The sequence below is a fragment of the Oncorhynchus masou genome, chromosome 2 (assembly GCF_036934945.1).
Source record: "Oncorhynchus masou masou isolate Uvic2021 chromosome 2, UVic_Omas_1.1, whole genome shotgun sequence".
In the NCBI taxonomy this organism is placed as follows: Eukaryota; Metazoa; Chordata; class Actinopteri; order Salmoniformes; family Salmonidae; genus Oncorhynchus; species Oncorhynchus masou.
Window position 1 is genome coordinate 39,339,734 of NC_088213.1, and position 20,936 is coordinate 39,360,669.

Here is a 20,936-nt window from a genome sequence, read left to right on the forward strand (position 1 = left end):
TAACCCTAATCGCAACACATAACCCTAACCGCAAGATGACCCTAACCGCAACACATAACCCTAACCGCAACACATAACCCTAACCGCAACATGACCCTAACCACAACACATAACCCTAACCGCAACATAACCCTAACCGCAACACAACCCTAACCGCAACATGACCCTAACCGCAACACATAACCCTAACCGCAAAACATAACCCTAACCGCAACACATAACCCTAACCGCAACACATAACCCTAACAGCAACACATAACCCTAACCGCAACACATAACCCTAACCGCAACACATAACCCTAACATGACTCTTACCGCAACACATAACCCTAACCGCAACATGCCCCTAACCACAACATGACCCTTACCGCAACACATAACCCTAACCGCAACATGACCCTAACCGCAACATAACCCTAACCGCAACACATAACCCTAACATGACCCTTACCGCAACACATAACCCTAACCGCAACATGACCCTAACCTCAACATGACCCTAACCGCAACATGACCCTTACCGCAACACATAACCCTAACCTCAACATGACCCTTACCGCAACATGACCCTAACCGCAACATGACCCTAACCGCAACATGACCCTTACCGCAACACATAACCCTAAACGCAACACATAACCCTAACCGCAACATGACCCTAACCGCAACACATAACCCTAACCGCAACATAACCCTAACCGCAACATAACCCTAACCGCAACATAACCCTAACCGCAACACATAACCCTAACCGCAACACATAACCCTAACTGCAACATAACCCTAACCGCAACATAACCCTAACCGCAACATAACCCTAACCGCAACATGACCCTAACCGCAACATGACCCTAACCGCAACATGACCCTAACCGCAACACATAACCCTAACCGCAACACATAACCCTAACATGACCCTAACCGCAACACATAACCCTAACCGCAACACATAACCCTAACCGCAACACATAACCCTAACCGCAACACATAACCCTAACCGCAACACATAACCCTAACCGCAACACATAACCCTAACCGCAACATGACCCTAACCGCAACACATAACCCTAACCGCAACATGACCCTAACCGCAACACATAACCCTAACCGCAACACATAACCCTAACCGCAACACATAACCCTAACTGCAACACATAAGCCTAACCGCAACACATAAGCCTAACCGCAACACATAACCCTAACCGCAACACATAACCCTAACCGCAACACAAAACCCTAACCGCAAGATGACCCTAACCGCAACATAACCCTAACCGCAAGATGACCCTAACCGCAACACATAACCCTAACATGACCATAACCGCAACACATAACCCTAACCGCAACATGACCCTAACCGCAACACATAACCCTAACCGCAACACATAACCCTAACCGCAACACATAACCCTAACCGCAACACATAACCCTAACCGCAACATGACCCTAACCGCAACACATAACCCTAACCGCAACATGACCCTAACCGCAACACATAACCCTAACCGCAACATATAACCCTAACCGCAACACATAACCCTAACCGCAACACATAACCCTAACCGCAACACATAAGCCTAACCGCAACACATAACCCTAACCGCAACACATAACCCTAACCGCAACACATAAGCCTAACCGCAACACATAAGCCTAACCGCAACACATAACCCTAACCGCAACACATAACCCTAACCGCAACACAAAACCCTAACCGCAAGATGACCCTAACCGCAACATAACCCTAACCGCAAGATGACCCTAACCGCAACACATAACCCTAACATGACCGTAACCGCAACACATAACCCTAACCGCAACATGACCCTAACCGCAACACATAACCCTAACATGACCGTAACCGCAACACATAACCCTAACCGCAACATGACCCTAACCGCAACACATAACCCTAACGGCAACACATAACCCTAACCGCAACACATAACCCTAACCGCAACATAACCCTAATCGCAACACATAACCCTAACCGCAAGATGACCCTAACCGCAACACATAACCCTAACATGACCGTAACCGCAACACATAACCCTAACCGCAACATGACCCTAACCGCAACACATAACCCTAACGGCAACACATAACCCTAACCGCAACACATAACCCTAACCGCAACATAACCCTAATCGCAACACATAACCCTAACCGCAAGATGACCCTAACCGCAACACATAACCCTAACCGCAACACATAACCCTAACCGCAACACATAACCCTAACCGCAACATGACCCTAACCACAACACATAACCCTAACCGCAACATAACCCTAACCGCAACACAACCCTAACCGCAACATGACCCTAACCGCAACACATAACCCTAACCGCAACACATAACCCTAACCGCAACACATAACCCTAACCGCAACATGCCCCTAACCACAACATGACCCTTACCGCAACACATAACCCTAACCGCAACATGACCCTGACCGCAACATAACCCTAACCGCAACACATAACCCTAACATGACCCTTACCGCAACACATAACCCTAACCGCAACATGACCCTAACCTCAACATGACCCTAACCGCAACATGACCCTTACCGCAACACATAACCCTAACCTCAACATGACCCTTACCGCAACATGACCCTAACCGCAACATGACCCTAACCGCAACATAACCCTAACCGCAACACATAACCCTAACCGCAACATGACCCTAACCGCAACACTTAACCCTAACCGCAACATAACCCTAACCGCAACATAACCCTAACCGCAACATAACCCTAACCGCAACACATAACCCTAACCGCAACACATAACCCTAACCGCAACACATAACCCTAACTGCAACATAACCCTAACCGCAACATGACCCTAACCGCAACATGACCCTAACCGCAACATGACCCTAACCGCAACACATGACCCTAACCGCAACACATAACCCTAACCGCAACACATAACACTAACCGCAAGATGACCCTAACCGCAACACATAACCCTAACCGCAACACGACACTAACCGCAACATAACCCTAACCGCAACACATAACCCTAACCGCAACATAACCCTAACCGCAACATGACCCTAACCGCAACATGACCCTAACCGCAACATGACCCTAACCGCAACACATAACCCTAACCGCAACACATAACCCTAACCGCAACACATAACCCTAACATGACCCTAACCGCAACACATAACCCTAACCGCAACACATAACCCTAACCGCAACACATAACCCTAACCGCAACACATAACCCTAACCGCAACACATAACCCTAACCGCAACACATAACCCTAACATGACCCTAACCGCAACATGACCCTAACCGCAACATAACCCTAACCGCAACATGACCCTAACCGCAACATGACCCTAACCGCAACACATAACCCTAACCGCAACATGACCCTAACCGCAACATAACCCTAACCGCAACATAACCCTAACCGCAACATAACCCTAACCGCAACATGACCCTAACCGCAACATGACCCTAACCGCAACATAACCCTAACCGCAACATAACCCTAACCGCAAGATGACCCTAACCGCAACACATAACCCTAACTGCAACATGACCCTAACCGCAACATGACCCTAACCGCAACATAACCCTAACCGCAACATAACCCTAACCGCAAGATGACCCTAACCGCAACACATAACCCTAACCGCAACATGACCCTAACCGCAACATGACCCTAACCACAACATGACCCTAACCGCAACATAACCCTAACCGCAACATGACCCTAACCGCAACATGGCACGAAGCCGTAGCTTATCAACAGATAGTTTGACCTTGATAGCATATTGACAGTATGACCGTTTGTAGAGCATCTACAGATGGGACTATCCAACTGGGTATTTTAACATGGTCACATTAATCACATTACACATGTAGTAATGACAACCACATTTGAAACGCACAGTAAAACATTTGTATGACTTAATACAATTATTTGATCAATAAGGAGTGGGGGGAAAAGCTCCTTGTGTTGATAACCACACCAAAGTAATACAAAAACACTGCTTCAAAAAGTCTATTTCACCCAAAAGCCCGGTGAATTTGCTAGATACCTTTTCTTTCATTTTGATTTTTGGCACAAAGGAAAATACGGCACCGTCTTTCCCATGGATTGTTTCAGCATCGTCTCAATGAGAAGCCTGGTGTTTGACGAGCCACGTGCAACATGCACACGCAGTTTGGTAGACGGACAAGCAATATCCCCCGTCGTAGTACGGATGAAGCCTGAGCTGGAATGGGAAAGTAACTGATGCTGGCTAGCTTTAGAAAACCCAGAGTAGATCTACTGTGGCTTGCGCCGTTGTATACCCCCCTCTGGTCTTTGTAGTTGAATCAGTGCTTGAAATTCAATTCTTGACAGAGGGACCTTGTATGGGGGGACAGAGGATGGGGTAGCCATTCAAAAATAATGTCAACCCCTATTATTTCCCATGTAACTTGTGATTTGTTAAGCCGAATGTTACCAACAAACTAATTTCGGCATGCCTAAACAAAGGGGGTGCATACTCATATTCAACAACTTTATCTTAGTCATTTAATGTTTAGTCATCTGTATACGTTTTATTATTTAAATTCTTTTCACTTCGACGTTGTGTATTCTGTGTAAATCCATGGCGAGAAAATGACAATGAAATCTATTTCAATCACACTTTGTAGCCCACCGATGTGAAACAAAATCCAAGGCGTTGAATACTTCTGATACCCACTGTATGTTAGCCAGTCATACATAGACCAGTTGCCCTGAATATGTTAACCATTCACCTAATTCAGCATTGACCAGTGGTCATGGTTTACCCACAATGCAGTCCTTCTACATAATACTGTATGATTCTGTGGTGTTGAGTTGGGAGCGAATAAACACAGTTAATACATGATTTGCTCTAGCATTTGCTCATTTAAAAAAAATACTGTCGGTTTAAATGACCAATGCATATAAAATGAATTATTAATAAATATGAAAATGAAGAATGTCAAAGCTCAAAAACTTTACATTATTATGCACTTATTAGGCAAACATAATGAAATTACTTCTCCCTTGTAAAATGTATTATTGGCCAACTCCTAAATTAAACATCCAATTTCAACGCAACGGAATGAACAAGCAAATACTCTTCACAGTGATAGGACTGTTATGCATTACAATGAGAATGCCACTTCCCCTTGATACACCACAACTGACAACTTATGCAGAACTTTTGTGTTTCTGTGAGAGAGTATCAAAAGAGGAGTCCTCATTAACAAGTGGAGACGAGCCATGGCACGGTTTAAAAACAAGGAAATGGCACAGGGTGCAGCTGTGCAGTCAGGCTGCAGCCCCAGCCACCAAAGAGACCAGACTGGTCCTCGCAATAATTACCCCCACTGCTCTAGCTTTCAATCAGCTCCCTCTCAAAGGTCCCTCTCCTCTTTCTTCTCCGCTCTGCCTTTAGTCTGGGTGAAAGCGAGAGAGAGAGACGTGAATGTTGTTGTGATGTGCCGTCATCTCTCCTCTCCTGTTTAAACATGAGCTTCCTGACACAAAGCCCTGGTTTGATATGCATGTGCTCATCTGCTCGCCCGCCACAATCAGACGCTGCTCAAATCAGCGCCGTGTCAGCCGGCCGTGATTACCTGCCTCTGGCTGCCGTGGCGCAGGGAGGGAGGAAGGAGGGAGGGAGAGTGTAGCCATGGTTCCAGATGAAGTCGAGTAGACCAGAGAGCAGGGAGCACAGAGCAGTCATCAGGTTATCAACATGGAAGGGAGCAGGAGGCTGAGATGGACACTGGGGAGCTGCTGCATATGGGTGGGCGGGGTTGTTTATGGGGTCCCCAGGGTCTTATTACTGGGTTTTATCCTCCATGGCCACTGGCTCTCTGTCGGCCTTGGCTCTCTTCTTGCCCCTCTTCAGCTTGTAGACGTGGAAGGTCTTGTTTTGGAAAACGCGGGTGAAGAGGGCGGTGTAGGCAGGGCCGTCTGTCTTGATGGACTCACAGAAGCGAGGGTGGGTGGCTTGGACCAAGTCTGGGTCGTTGTCCCCAGGGCCATCCATGATCTAATCCAAAAACACATTAGATGCATTCAAATAGTACCCTTGAGTTAGATTTGTACAACAAGGATCCAGGGAATTCAATAATTGACAACAACAACAAAAATAATATGTTTTTGTGATTCTCTCAATAAAGATTTCTGAGTTGCGCCAATCACTACGCGATGTGGATGTGGGGTTCACATGCAGTGAAACATTACTAACCCCACATTCACCACTCGGGAAGGATGAGACGGTATACAAGGCAAACATGCCTCCAGAAACCCAAACAACCAGTGACTCATTTATTCCTAGCATCAAAAGCGGGAGGAGAGAAAATACATCTTTCAACCAGCGGTGATACGCAGATCAGAGGAGGATGAATCTCCAGACCCGATGCTGCCTGTAATTGAGCCCTTTCAAAGCAATCATACTTTGATGTGTCTATGATTGACAGAGGCTGACGGACAACATGTGATTTAGAGAGAGCACATGCAAACACACACACGCCCCAAAACAGCCCTACCCATCCCAATCTCACAAACACCCAAAGAATCTATCCCTCACTCCCTTTCTCTCACACTGGAGCAATCCAATCAATATTCCTCCTATCAGCTCTCAAAAAAAGATATTTTAACCAAACAATCTGCCCCCTGTTCAAACAAACGCACATCAAAACACTCATACATTCGTGAAAGAGCTGGCATCACGTCGCAGAATCCCAACCCCTGCCAGAAACGACACCTACATGTCCATTGGCCAGATCCAGCAGGTCTCGGAGTCTGCAGCCCCGGCCATGCCTCCTCTCGTAGCAGATGCTGTCCTCCATCACCACGAAATCAGCCCCCGCCGCGTGCAGGATCCCGTGGACCTCCTCTGGGGATTGCTGGGCGTAGATCTGATACACCTGAAACAACCAGGAGGAGAGAAACACACCCAGGGGATAACACACACACACACACACACACACACACACACACACACACACACACACACACACACACACACACACACACACACACACACACACACACACACACACACACACACACACACACACACACACACCTGTAAACATAGAGGACAACACAGCACAACACAGGGCTCAGATAGACACACACACACACATAGGCAGGCATGACTTGATTGATAGAGAGTTGGTTATGAGAGACCTTGTGATGAGTGTTAACAGTGGGCTGTGCTGGTGCTGGGGGCTGACCCCTCTGTGGCGCTGAGTGGCAGACAGACGCACAGCAGGGTGGTGTGGAGGGAACATTCCACTCACGTCCCCCAGGCAGAGCCAGAGCCCCCGAACCTGAGGAGCGAGCCCTCCCCTCCGCTCTCCCTCCCACAGCTGCAGAGCTTCATTAGTCAGAGCTCTGCCTGCAGAGCTTCGTGAGGCACCGCCGCACGGTACAGCATCACACGCCGTAGAGCACCACCCACAGAGTGGCAGAACGCTCTGTACCCAGCCATCCAGCAGCCGTGCACCATCTCCTCTCCTGTCTGCCTGCCTCCCCCTCACCTAGCCCCACGCGCTGCACTGTCTAACGAGCTTTAGCGACGGTTCACACCACCACAATTCATCTATGCATCTGACAAATACTACTTGCCATCCCTGGGTGAGATGAAAACATGGCGTTGTCTGGCTGATAAAGTCGCATGCTTCTGTTAAACTGAAGGAAAGGCCAGACAGGATATATAAGTGACTGATAGCATGCTCTCATGCTGAGGCTTATGGGACTCCATTTCCCCGGTGGCGGTCGACGTCCCCTCCATGCTAATATCACAGCACAGGTATACGGAAGTGGTGTCCTCTCCTTGATAGCGTCATCACCCGAGTGAGGGTCATGTCTTCTGAGTTCCATTACAAGTGTGGAGACGACTTGAACACGGCCCTTTTCTCTTCCACGTGGACAATTTCATTCCCAGGTTGGACTGACATTTTAAATGGAATTGACCCCCAAAACCCTGGTCATCACATACTTACAGGTGTGTCGTTTCCTTTATGTTACTCTCCTCTCAGGTCAGGTCTTGTGTAGACATAAGTAGGAAAATGATTTTTTTTAAAAAAGGGGTTTTGTTTTACCTGTTTGGTCCTCTCTCTCAGAGCTCGGTCTTCATAGTGTGGGTGGTTAGTCAGGACTCTCCCTGTGCACAGTTTGATCCCAGCCAGCAGCTGCATGCTGCCAGCAAACACCGCCTTCTTGGGGGTCTTCGAGCTGGAAGACGAGGAAGAAGATATCGGCGTTTACCCTGCTGTATGCTACACGGCGGGCCATGACGCGTGCGACCATTATCCACCGCAGACGATGGATGTCAACACGCTGTAGAGCCACTGCCTTTGTGCATTAAACAAAATGGGAATTGCGGTTGGTTAATCGTGACTCAGTAGCAGGCGAGTACAATACTGATGTCTGTACTTGCACACTGCAGGTATTCTTTACTCAATGCCATCAAGTTCTTTTACAATGACCTTTGCAAATGTAAAATGCTTTTCTTCTTCACAGCTACAATTACACTTTTTTATGAATTTTTTTATTAAAAGAACAAATACTATATACACGCCAGCTGAAAGTTTTGCGGAGGAACAACTTCTAAGGCTAGTGAAAGGACAGCCTTCTAAAGGCTGCTCGGAACAGAACATTGACCTCGGACAAATAAAGCATGTTTATCTTTCGTTCGCAAAGGAATCTCTCTCCAGGCGTTTCTAGAGAGGTGGTGAGTGAGGACTCACAGGAAGGACGAAGCCCAGTGTGGAATGTTTTACATTAGTACAGCCTAGAGAGCCTGACTAAGTAGAGCCTTGTTGTTACCACAGCCCAACCTTGGCCTTCTCATAACACTGATCTCCGCTCATCGACACAGTGACTGCACATACCTGAGAGCCCCTCTGACCAAGCTACACAACTTGGGGGGGGGGAAGGGGGGTTTAAAAAATTTAAAAAAATAATCTAACACGAGCCACAACACAGAGAACAGAACAATCGTTATGTTTACAATCTGGGCTATGTATGCTCTCCCTCAACCCGGCAAGTCTGATTGCATGGATACACTCGTGTGGAGAGAGAGCGCACGTTTCCATTCACAGCACCAATTTCCAGTAACAATTATATTGGTGGTAATTGTTGGTAACAACTGAGGAATCAGGTCATTTCAAGCAAAAACAAGCAGCACAGTGTGTGCATAGTTGGTTGAGAACCACCTGATGAGCTGTTGTTCAGGTATTTCACAAATCAAAGTAGGCAGTCGGGAACGGCAAAAAAGAGCACAAGAAAGTGTTTGCTCAAACACACACGGGAAGAATTTAATTATTTCCGTTTAATTCCCTGAATTAAATTATTTCAGTTTCATTCCCTGGTGGAGGAGCCATTGTATTATCTATATTAGAAAAGGAAATCAAATCACTCTCTAACTCGGTATAAGAGATCATAGCAGAGCCTTTTCCACAGCAGCTATTATTTCCTCCATTCCTCATGTTGATTTGCCGTTCAAATCCACATTACAGAAAAAATGGGGATAGACTGAGACACCCCCCCCCACCCACTAGGAACATCAGCAGCTTGCAGGGCTAATCGCCAGCCACCCTGGGCTGTGTGTGATGAGGTGATGGGGTTGACCTCTGACATGCTCTTCCGGGTCACTTCCTCCTCTCCGGGGGAGTGTGCGTTTAATTACTGCATATTCAAGTGGGATTCCTCAGACCTCAGCTGATTTCTATTTCATTTCAGATGTATATTCTGGTAGCAAAATGCCTGCCGCCCCGGTGACATTACAAAAACGTATTAATGTGGTTAATAGTGGGTGGAGGAGGACACGGATGGTGACTAAGCGTGAAATTGGTATGCATGAATGTGCCTGTGCGTTACTTCTGCTACATGCAGAGGTGGGACTATGTCATGCAGTAAATTAACAGCATTGTACACCTGTTGATGCACACTTTAAAGTGGTAGTGCTGCCGGGCAGAGAGAGAACAGATAGGTGGAAAGTTTCAGTGTCTACCAATCAGAGACTGGAGGAGGAGGATAGCCTAGTAAATGTCTACACAGCACGAGTCCAAGAGAGGCAGGTACGGGAGGGAGGGAGGGGGATGCTAACAGCTCCGAGATGCTAACGGCTGGGATTTGTAGGGAGATCAGGTACGGCAGAGATGGAGATAGAAACAGAGATGGGCCTGTCACGTCCATCCTAAGATCCTACAGCTCCGCTCATCCTATCTGACTGGTCGATCTGCTCTGCTCCCAGCTAGGAGAGACGGATCACCACAGATATCGGCTGTTACACCAACCAGCCACTATAATGGCCAATTCAACCGCCACAGAGTTCGGAGACTGAGTGGAGGGTGATGATGATTGATTGACTGACTGATCGGTTGAGAGAGGGAGGGTTGGCAAAATTTCATTATAAGCAATTTCACAGTGGGCGAAGATACAAGCTTTCTATCGATTATATCCTGAGGAGGGAAATAACTGTGGTTCATACGAGGATAGACAGAGTTTTACTTACTGCTACTGACATCCTCTGGAGACTATGTATAATAAGGGGAAAACTTCTAATTTGGACAAATTATAAGGAAGAGAAAAGTCAAGCTGACAGAACGACAATTAGCAAAGAGATGAAAGTAGAGGATACGAGAGTGTGAAAAGACACGAAGAAATCCACAGTTTACAGCGTGAAAACGTCCTCTTTGTTCCGGTAGTGAACCGAAATCACAGCCGCTCTTAACAGCTACAGAAGTTTCCCTGGGAAAACAAAAGCGTCAATTGTCTTCATTACTCAAAAACAAGGCAACATTCTGAAATAACGCAGCTTTCCAGAATCAAAGGATGGCCTGACAATATTAACCACCGAACAAAAGGGGGGAAATGAATTGCATGGCAGCCAATGCTCTAAATGATAAGGGTGTCTGTGATGACGAAGCCTCACAACGCTGTCCAAGACAGTAATGGCAAGGCACCAGCACAACTTAAAAAGGGCACCATCAAGCGTGGAACCAGCAAGGTCAAGAGAGAGAAATTATCAAGCATATTCACACACAATGGCGAGCTACCACGGACTTCTGAATGTGCATGTAGCATGAGGCAGCTGGAGGGACTCACAACTACAGACTCGGCTTTAAAAAAGAAACCGTCAGCAAACCAGTTTCATCAAGGAAGTCCAGGCTGCCAGAAGAGCTGCTAGACAACCCGTGATGCCCACGAATGTATTGATGTTTCAGCAGGAGTACATTCAGCAGTATTCAGGAGCTGTACGTTGTGTTGCTTCTTCTTCTCTACTTCATGTCTCTTGATTAAATCTCCTGAACTCTTCAGATTTGTTACAATGTAACTATTTTTAAAAAGCGCCCATGGATACATGGTATGTTCAAGAACATTCCCCGGCAAGATTACCATTACAAACCAATAAGTACGTCATGTAAATACTGTGAGTGAGACAGAAATATATTTGTCCTGTTTTTTTTGCTCACATTCCCTCTGAATTTGTGATAATCTACAAAGAAGATCAGCTTTGCTATGCCCGAGTCTCATGAAACACGATCACTGCTTAACTCTTTCATGTTAAATGTAATTAGCGCATGGCAAGAGGCTTAATGCGCTAGCACCAGTGAAGGTAACTCGACACGCTAATCCTCCGAGCAAATTGGATTTTCTCTGGAGGCAGAGAGCCTGTGTTATTTCACAGAGTCTTTTTCAGGTCTGTCCTCCCAAGTCAGTCTCTCTCAGAGCCAAGGAGCCACGCCAAATTCCCCTCCATCTCCGATCACATCAGGACTGATTGGCTTGATAAAACCCTTCCACAGGGGCCTGGGCCACGGGCTGAACCACTGCCAACAGCTGGGTCCTCTCCAGACCTCCATTACTTATTCATGCGCCACAGCTCACCAAATCTACATTTCACATAAACAAATGCAGTCACAGGCAACGATGGTGGAACTTGGATCTGTGGAACAAAACCTGATTTGCGTTTGTTTTGACATCTACGCACGTGTGCATGTATGTCTGCGTAAGTGCGCACATTTAAAGCAGAAACACATCGGATTTTATACCTAATCCAGGTCATCAGCTCAACGGTGTCAGGGTCGTAGAATTCTCTCAGTTCTGATACTTCCGTCATCAGTTTGGGCCAGAACTACAGAGAAACGGCATGAAGAAAACGACTCTAAATAACCAAACTCCACAGAAACAGATCAGTTCACAATAATCACTTCCATATCAACCAAACACATCCCAGTGACTGCCAACGTCTCTGTACAGTTGATAGAGAGAGAGTCCTTAACACACTAGTCACCAGCCAGTTGCTGCTTCCATTTTTAACTCCAATTCAGTTCACAGTTACTGCAATCTCTGTGGGTGAGAAAATATTGTACTGCAAATTGTGATGAAATAGCAAGGCAAATGTCTCACCTTGTAATATAGAAAACACAGAATGACAAGTGGAAGCGTGTACCTGATCAGCCTCAGCTGCAAAACGAGAGAGAAAATTACCAGGGTGAACATTACAATCCGTTGTGATATTTCGTTTCTCTGTACAGACATGTTGGGGTTAGTTGGTTGTTACCACATTGCCACCTACTGGATGAGGTTGTAACTGCCCAGCACAGTATAAGCGAGCTACCATTCCAACGTGTTCCTACTGCCTCAGTGTAGGACTGGACCATCTCATGGTGGAATGCAGAACCTGCTAACAGGTACTGTGCTCATGCTTCTGTAAAATAAACATTTAGGGGTCGGAGCTGTTGCCTTTACCTTGGTTTTGGTGTTAGAGTGAATCATGTTAAGGCAGAGGGACCACAGCTCCTTGCCACACACGCCATAGGCAGCAAAGGCACACATATGGCCAGTCCACAGATATTTCATTCTGGAGAGAGAAGAACAGTGTCTTTAAAAAGATCAGAACAACCTTATTTAAACTTTTTTTTCCTTAACTTTGCAAAATGTACTTTGCATTGCCAGGATATTATCAGCAGCGTTCTCCTCATATTACGGGGACAGCAAAATAAACATCACAAATTGGAAATGGTGTGTAATCAAAACATTTGACAGATAAGGAAAGAGCGGTTTAGAGAGAGCAAGAGTGGAGAGAGAGGAAAAAAAAACGAAAGACCTGGGGAGGGCCACTCAGACAGAGGACAGATGGGCAGATTAAACAGAAAGAATAAGGAGAGAGAGAGAGAGAGAGAGAGATAAAGAAAGTAGATGTTGGTTATTCAGCATAATTCCAGACCTGTCGGGAGAGATATCATCTTGAACAAGCAGCGGAGCTCACCTCATGGTGCCGAGCGCCAGGAGGCCGAAGAAGACGGTGTGTAACAGATTGTAGGCGACATCTGCCCGCATACAGATCGGCCGCGCCTCGCATCGGCCTTTCGGCGGCCGCCCGACCGCTGAAGAATCACTGAGAATAACATTGATGCATAATACATAAAGGCGAGGGCTGGAGACATTAGGCAGATTATTCAGTTTGTCTTTCGCTCTCCTCCAAAAGGTTAACTGGTGTATCTGAAATGAGCCTGTAATGATTAGCTTGTGCGAGGGTTGAGTGCCTGGGGGTCCAGACTGGGTTCTGATAACTGGAATGAGAACAGGACAAAAGGATAGAGCGGGATTCTCTCTCTCTCTCATCAAACAGGGACGGAACCACACAGTGAGACGTGACATGCTCAGATACTCACAGGGCCTCAGGGAGAGGACTCAGGGGATTGTTGTGATGCTGCCTGCCACCCACTACTTCAATACATTCTATTAGGTCTCCACACAGCTGGAGAATTACGGAACTAACTGACAGCGGTGGCATACGAGTGGCTAAATGCAAACACTGTGGTTGAGTAGTAAGTGGGCTCTAAGTACATACTGTACTACGACCCTAGAGACTGGCGTTCAACCCCTGGGTGGTGTTCAACCCTCCTACGGTGTCTCCTCCTCATCTACCTCCCCGTCAGTTGCTAAACCATCTAAAGAAAGCATATACAAACTCAAAAAGGAGATCCTCTTCACCAATTATTAAGAATGAATGAATGAATGACTAATTAAAAATAATAATGATGTCATAGATGTGTGGGCTACCAACAAGCAACCTCCTGAACTCTACTCTATCTCAGTGTTTTGAAGCCAGACAAGACAGGCCTCAGCATGACAGATGGTGAAGGAAGTTAAAGGAAACAGAATGAAGAAAATAAATGACAACACAACAAAACATGTGGATAAGCGTTGTAATATGCACATGGGATTAAGGCTGATGGCGCTTGGAAGCCAGAGACCCATTATGTACGGGCCATGACTCAACCATATGTGGGCTGTGTCCGAACGTCACTCGCAGTCCACAGCCACGGGAGGATATCCAACTTACCAGAGGTTGGCCTGTGATACCAGCGCCAGCATCACCATGAGCACAATCAGGGTGACGAGGTAAGGGTATGCCAGTAGAGTGCCAGCCAAGCGGTCAAATGTGTCCAAGGGAAGCAGCCCAAAGGCTTCCTCACATAGGTACAGACTGGCATCGAAATCTCTGAGAGAGAAAGACAGACAGAAAGAAAGACACACACACATGAAGACAGAGAGAGAGAGAGACAAAGACACAGAGAGAGAGAAAGAAAGAGAGAAAAAGAAAGAGAAAAAGGACAGAAAGACAGATACACAGAGAGAGAGACAAAGACACAGAGAGAGAGAAAGAGAGAGAAAAAGACAGAAAGACAGATACACAGAGAGAGAAAGACAGACAGAAAGAAAGACACACACACACATGAAGACAGAGAGAGAGAGACAGACAGAGAGAGAGAGAGAAAGAGAGAGAAAGAAAGAAAGAAAAAGAAAGAGAGAAAAAGACAGAAAGACAGATACACAGAGAGAGAGAGAGACAAAGACACAGAGAGAGAGAAATAGAAAGAGAGAACGAGAGAGAAAAAGCCAGAGAGAGAGAGAGAAATAGAAAGAGATAGAGAGAAAAAGCCAGAGAAAGAGAGATACACAGAGAGAGAGAGAGACAAAGACACAGAGAGAGAGAAATAGAAAGAGAAAGAGAGAGAGAAAGACAGAGAAAGAGAGAGAGATGTTGGCAAGCTCTTGTAACACTGGCTTTAAGTATTGACATCGTTGTTTCCCTCAGTTTGCTGTATACTCAATCTGAAATACGACAGCACGTTTCCTCTGTGTGTATAAATTACATTTAATATGCGATCAATGAAAGGGGTTTTATCATCTCAGGATTCTACACTAAATAAGTGTCAGTTAGTGAATAATTAAAACACCATGAAGGAACTCAGTGTATACTACCTGGTAGGGCCCAAGCCAAATTTGGACTTTATGAATTTAAAGATGTGTTCATCAGAACGGAGCTGCAACGCTTGCTGTACAAACATGAAGATACACAAGGGAAAGAGATAAGGTCAGGTTATGCAGGTCTGAGTCAACATGAAACAGCCAGACATTTAAAAACAACATTCCTTAGAGGCAAGTTAACATAAAGTACATTAGACGCATAGTTATTCCCATGTAAATTTTAGTTATATGCTGTATTTTGAAACAGCTGGATATAGAGAACCTGTCAACATTTTGGACACCTTCTCATCAAAGGTTTGTCTATATTTGTACTATTAAGTACATTGTAGAATAATAGTGAAGACATCAAAACTGTAAAATAACACGTATGGAATCATGAAGTGACCAAAAAAGTGTTAAATCAAAATAGATTTGAGATTCTTCAAAGTAGCCAGCCTTTGCCTTGATTACAGCTTTGCACACTCTCGGCATTCTCTCAACCAGCTTCATGAGGTAGTCACCTGGGATACATTTCAAATAACAGGTGTGCCTTGTTAAAAGTACATTTGTGGAATTTCCTTCCTTCTTAATGCATTTGTGCCAATCAGTTGTGCTGTGACAAGGTAGGGGTGGTATACAGAAGATTTGGAAAAAGAACATTTGGTAAAAGACCCAGAGTTAACTCTGCTACAGAGGATAAGTTCATTAAAGTTACCAGCCTCAGAAATTGCAGCCCAAATAAATGCTTCAGTGAGTTCAAGTAACAGATACATCTCAACATCAACTGTTCAGTGGAGACTGTGTGAATCAGGCCTTCATGGTCAAATTGCTATTTGAATTTATGAATCCAGGCTGTGTAAGGGCTAATTGACCAAGAATGTCATGGAGTGCTGCATCAGATGACCTGGCCTCCACAATCACCCGACATCAACCCAATTGAGATGGTTTGGCATGAGTTGGACCGCAGAGTGAAGGAAAATCAGCCAACAAGTGCTCAGCATATGTGGGAACTCCTTCAAGACGGTTGGAAAAGCATTCCAGGTGTAGCTGGTTGAGAGAATGCCAAGAGTGTACACATTTATTTATTTAACAAGGCAAGTCTGTTAAGAACAAATTCATATTTACAATGACGGCCTACCCAGGCCAAACCCGGACGATGCCAGGCCAACTGTGCGCCGCCCTATGGGACTCCCAATCACGGCAAGATGTGATACAGCCTGGATTCGAACCAGGGTAGTAGTAGTGGGACCTGTAGTGGGACCTCTTGCACTGAGATACAGTACCTTAGACTGATGCGCTACTCGGCAACCCAAAGGGTGGCTACTTTGAAGAATATAAAATCTAAAATCTATTAAATTTGTTTAACACTTTTTTGTTACTACATGATCCCATGTGTTAATGTCATAGTTTTGATGTCTTCACTATTATTCTACAATGTAGAAAACAGTACAAATAAAGAAAAACCCTGGAATGAGTAGGTGTCTCCAAACCTTTGACTGGTACTGTAAATGTTTTCACGATGTCCTCCTGACTTCTGTGTGCCTTTCTCCTGGCTTCTCCACAGCTCATAAACACACATAGACGACGTATTATTCATTCCTGGTGACAGGAGGAGGGAGGAGGATGTAGTACAAGTCTCAGGGCTCACCTTGGCTAAATAATTAATAGTGAATGTTAGTGCAAGGACGAGGACGGTGTGAAGGAGCAGCTTTCCCAGCCGCGCTGCGAGACCTCCAGTCTTCAGCCCTCTCTCCATGGAACACAAAGACAAAGAGCATTCAAAAATACAAAACAGTATATCAGTGTGTCATGACCACTGATATTGCACTTACTGTATATCAAGACTGTAAAACAAAACCAGTCAAATCCCTGGGGTTTCAAGAGGAACATACGGTATTGTGTTTGGTCTCACCTGGAAGTGCTTGACAAAGAGAGCGGCCACAATGAAGCTGAGAGCCAGAGAGCCCAGGATCATGGAGTTACAGAACTGCAGCAGCCACACAGACAGCAGGCTGCTTACCTGGACTAGGTACAGGCAGGTCACCTGGAGAGAGGTACCGGGCATAACATATGCCATTTAGCAGACGCTTTTGTCCAAAGCGACTAACAGTCCTGTGTGCACACATATATTTTACGTATGGGTGGTCCCGGGAATAGAACTCACTACCCTGGCATTACGAGCACCCTGCTCTACCAACTGAGCTACAAAGTCCATACCCTGGCTCAGCCCTAACCATAGTCCCATAGTCTCAAAGATTTGGCATGGGCCCTCAGATCCTCAAAAAGTTCTACAGTTGCACCATGAGAGCATCTCGACTGGCTGCATCACCGCTTGGTATGGCAACTGCTTGGCATCGGACCGTACGGCGCTACAGAGTGTAGTGCATACAGCCCTGTACATCACTGGGCCCAAGCTCCCAGCCATCCAGGACCTCTATACCAGGCGGTGTCAGAGGAAGCTCCTAAGAATTGTCGAAGACTCCAGCCACCCAAGTCATAGACTGTTCTCTCTACTACCGAACGGCAAGCGGTACCGGGAGCACCAAGTCTGGGACCAAAAAGCTCCTGAACAGCTTCTACCCCCAAGCCATAACACTGCTGAACAGTTCATCAAATGGCCACCCTGACTATTTGCATTGTCACCCTTTTTTTGGGGCACTGAATCTCTTGCACTGGCTCTATGCAAACTCAATGGACTCTACCCACACGTTACACTGACACTCCAACACACACACACACACACACACACACACACACACACACACACACACACACACACTGACGCCACACACACTGCTGTTACTCTGTTTTTTTTATCTATCCCGATTGCCTAGTCACTTTTACCCCAATCCACATGTACATATTACCTCAAATACCTCGTACCCCTGCACATTGACTCAGTACCAGAACTCCTTGTATATACTATTGTTTTTATTTTATTTTTAACTCTGCATTGTTGGGAAAGGGCTCACAAGTAAGCATTTCACAGAAAAGTCTACACCAGTCGACATTCTGTTTTATTTGGCATGTAAAATTGTATTTGAACCAAAACCATAAACCTAGCTTCATGTGCACATCCCGGCTCAACTCTAACCCTCAATTGTGATTGCCTTGGCTGCCATCTACAGGGAACGTGGTCTCTCTATCATCATGCACAGGTCCTTAATCTGTGACGGATTGAATCTCGGCCCAGGAACAAAATAATACAACACACACAGATAGATATATATATGTCTGAATGCTGTGATGGTGATGTGCATGATGAGAGAGGAATGATGTCACAGACCTGTTCTGTGGAGATGAGGTCCAGACAGTCCAGGGTGAAGATGATGAGAGCCTGAACCAGCAGGATGAACTGATTAAACTGCCAGGTGAGGCAGAAACACAACGTGGCCAGGAACATCAGCCACAACACCACCTTCTGCTCACAGGAAAGGAGTGGACGGGGACAACACAGATCCCATTAGAACCAGCCACTAGACCTCAAAACAACTTATAAGATACTTAGTTTGATAGTGATTCATTGTCTATTTCCACAGATGTCTCTCTTCATCCTCCTATTCTGGTCTAATTGTACGCGTGTAGAGAACAGAGGAGATGATGGTGTCCTCTGCTCGGTGATAGGTGACTGTCTACCTGCTGGATGGGTTTGAGGTGAGGCCTCAGGTAGCAAGTGATGGCAGCTATCTGGAGAGCGAAGAAGGGCAGGGACCAGTTCTCCCTGAGTGAGATGGTGAACTCCACCCGCGTTGTGTCCACTCTGGAACACAACCACAGAGCACCACCATTTAATTGTCCATTCAGGTCTTAGGTCAAAGTGGGCATTTTAGGATTGGCCTTGTGACAGCTTGCAGTAGGACATCAAGTTTGTCCAGTAGCTATAATTGTATAACCTGTGATTGAGTCCATTTCTGCTCTCTTGCCAACAACTCCTTATGGACTTGAGTCATGCTTAGCTTGAGAATGACAACGGAGCAGGCAAATATACCTGTTGAGGATGTACCAGACTCCAGTGAGAGCCCCTGCTAGCCAGGAACCACTGAGCAGCCAGCTGGTGATGAACAGGGCTATGACATACACCGCTTGGAGGGAAAACACGGTGTAGATGTAGAAATACACTGGCTCCAGGTAGGCCTGAAACAAACACACACACACACAAACACACCATGAAAAAATGACCAATCATCTCATCAATCATCTCCATTATTATTTGAAATGCCTTGTTAGTAGACGTGGGCTCTCTGTGTTACCTGTATGGGTAGAATCCTATAGAGAACACCTAGAAACACCTCCTGATAGATGTTCATGCGTCGCAGGAGGTTGATGGTTCTCTTGGATTCAGTGGCATTATCATTGATGAGCTCTGAAAGACCTGATCGCATACAGACAGAAATGAGGTTCATTCTTAAAAGTAACTGTCCCGTGTTTCCAGATTTCTATGAATGATGACCTATAATTAATTACAATAGAAGTGAAATAGTTCTCCTGTCCCAAAGAAACATATGGTACTTTGGTATGTTAAAAGGCAGCTTTTCTGTGTTGGAATGGTATAGGTGTACACTAACACTAAGAACAGAACAAAGTGGTGAGGAGGAGGAGTCTAACGTGCCCAGAAGTGACTTCCCCATTCGTTTTCTGGATTCGGGTTCAATCGAACATCACTTGAAGCTTTGTTTCACTATTGACAGCGACAGCTGATTTCGGGATTGTATATCGATTCGCTCTCCTTAAATATTTGTCATCTGATGTATGCGTTTCAGTCTCTGAATTGTTCAAACTTTTGGCCGCCAGCTCCTGACATCAGGGCATAATAAAAACTACAATTTGTGCCCTGAACTAGCCTAGTGCACATGTGCGCCCAGCTATATCCTCCACCGGTTTTCCCTGGCTAAACTCGCTGAAGTACGCTACTAGTTTTTGTCCTCATTGCCAAACACTGCACCCTCAACTTCAAAACGTCTTTGCTAGTTATATGTACAATAATGTAAACTAAGAAATTAGCTGGAAAGAAACTTGAAACTGATTTATTGTTTTGTTGAATAGTCATGACTGGTTGGAGCTACCTGTTGTGATGTAAAAACAATGGAGGCGAAGGATATCATTGCTACTTAGCACGGATCCAAGTTCAATTTTGAGATCCACTGGCATCATTGGCGTAGGGTTAGCTGGATGTTTCTGACTGGTCTTGGAACCGTGACAATGGGCAGCCTCTCCCTGCTTGGCTCGATGGGATATGTAGTGATTTTGCCAACACAGCCATATATGCATACAGTCTTGTACCCTTCACCTTTTTTTAAAGGACTGTCGTATTTGTTGATTAAATCTGACTTTCTTAGTATAATGAGTAATCCAGGAATGTCACAAGATAATTGACACAAGAAAACTAGAGAAAAATCACAACTCTACAGAGTGCCAATGGCTACAGTGAATGGTTAAATTACTTCAACGGCCAGGGGAGCTCCATTTCCTCACTACTCTAGGGTGGAGGTGTAAACCGGTCATTCAAAATATGAATGTAAGTAGACTACTGATTGGCAGACAGCTGATTAGCAAGCATTTTTCGGGAACGGTCTAACTTTTAAAAAGTGAGATTTTCACTGGACAGTAACTTGTCCTGGTCCACTTTCAGTATGTAGTCTAATACAGCAACTCATTCAAAAA

At 45.6% G+C, this 20,936-nt stretch overlaps 1 protein-coding gene across 2 annotated transcripts in view; it reads right to left on the minus strand.

The window, feature by feature from the left end:
* Positions 1–3,313: 3,313 nt before the first annotated feature.
* Positions 3,314–20,936, minus strand: part of LOC135504741 (protein C-mannosyl-transferase DPY19L3-like) — a 41,290-nt gene continuing 23,667 nt past the window's right edge. For both annotated transcript variants that reach the window (XM_064923568.1, XM_064923578.1), the window contains 15 exons: positions 19,526–19,647; positions 19,264–19,409; positions 18,912–19,035; positions 18,562–18,696; positions 17,188–17,319; positions 16,924–17,025; positions 15,291–15,364; positions 14,368–14,526; positions 13,288–13,416; positions 12,768–12,879; positions 12,426–12,482; positions 12,068–12,150; positions 8,111–8,243; positions 6,770–6,928; positions 3,314–6,048 (listed from right to left, as the gene is read on the minus strand). In XM_064923568.1, the coding sequence (XP_064779640.1) occupies positions 5,836–6,048; positions 6,770–6,928; positions 8,111–8,243; positions 12,068–12,150; positions 12,426–12,482; positions 12,768–12,879; positions 13,288–13,416; positions 14,368–14,526; positions 15,291–15,364; positions 16,924–17,025; positions 17,188–17,319; positions 18,562–18,696; positions 18,912–19,035; positions 19,264–19,409; positions 19,526–19,647 (1,880 nt within the window). In that variant the 3' untranslated portion in view covers positions 3,314–5,835. The remainder of the gene's footprint in view (positions 6,049–6,769; positions 6,929–8,110; positions 8,244–12,067; positions 12,151–12,425; positions 12,483–12,767; positions 12,880–13,287; positions 13,417–14,367; positions 14,527–15,290; positions 15,365–16,923; positions 17,026–17,187; positions 17,320–18,561; positions 18,697–18,911; positions 19,036–19,263; positions 19,410–19,525; positions 19,648–20,936) is intronic.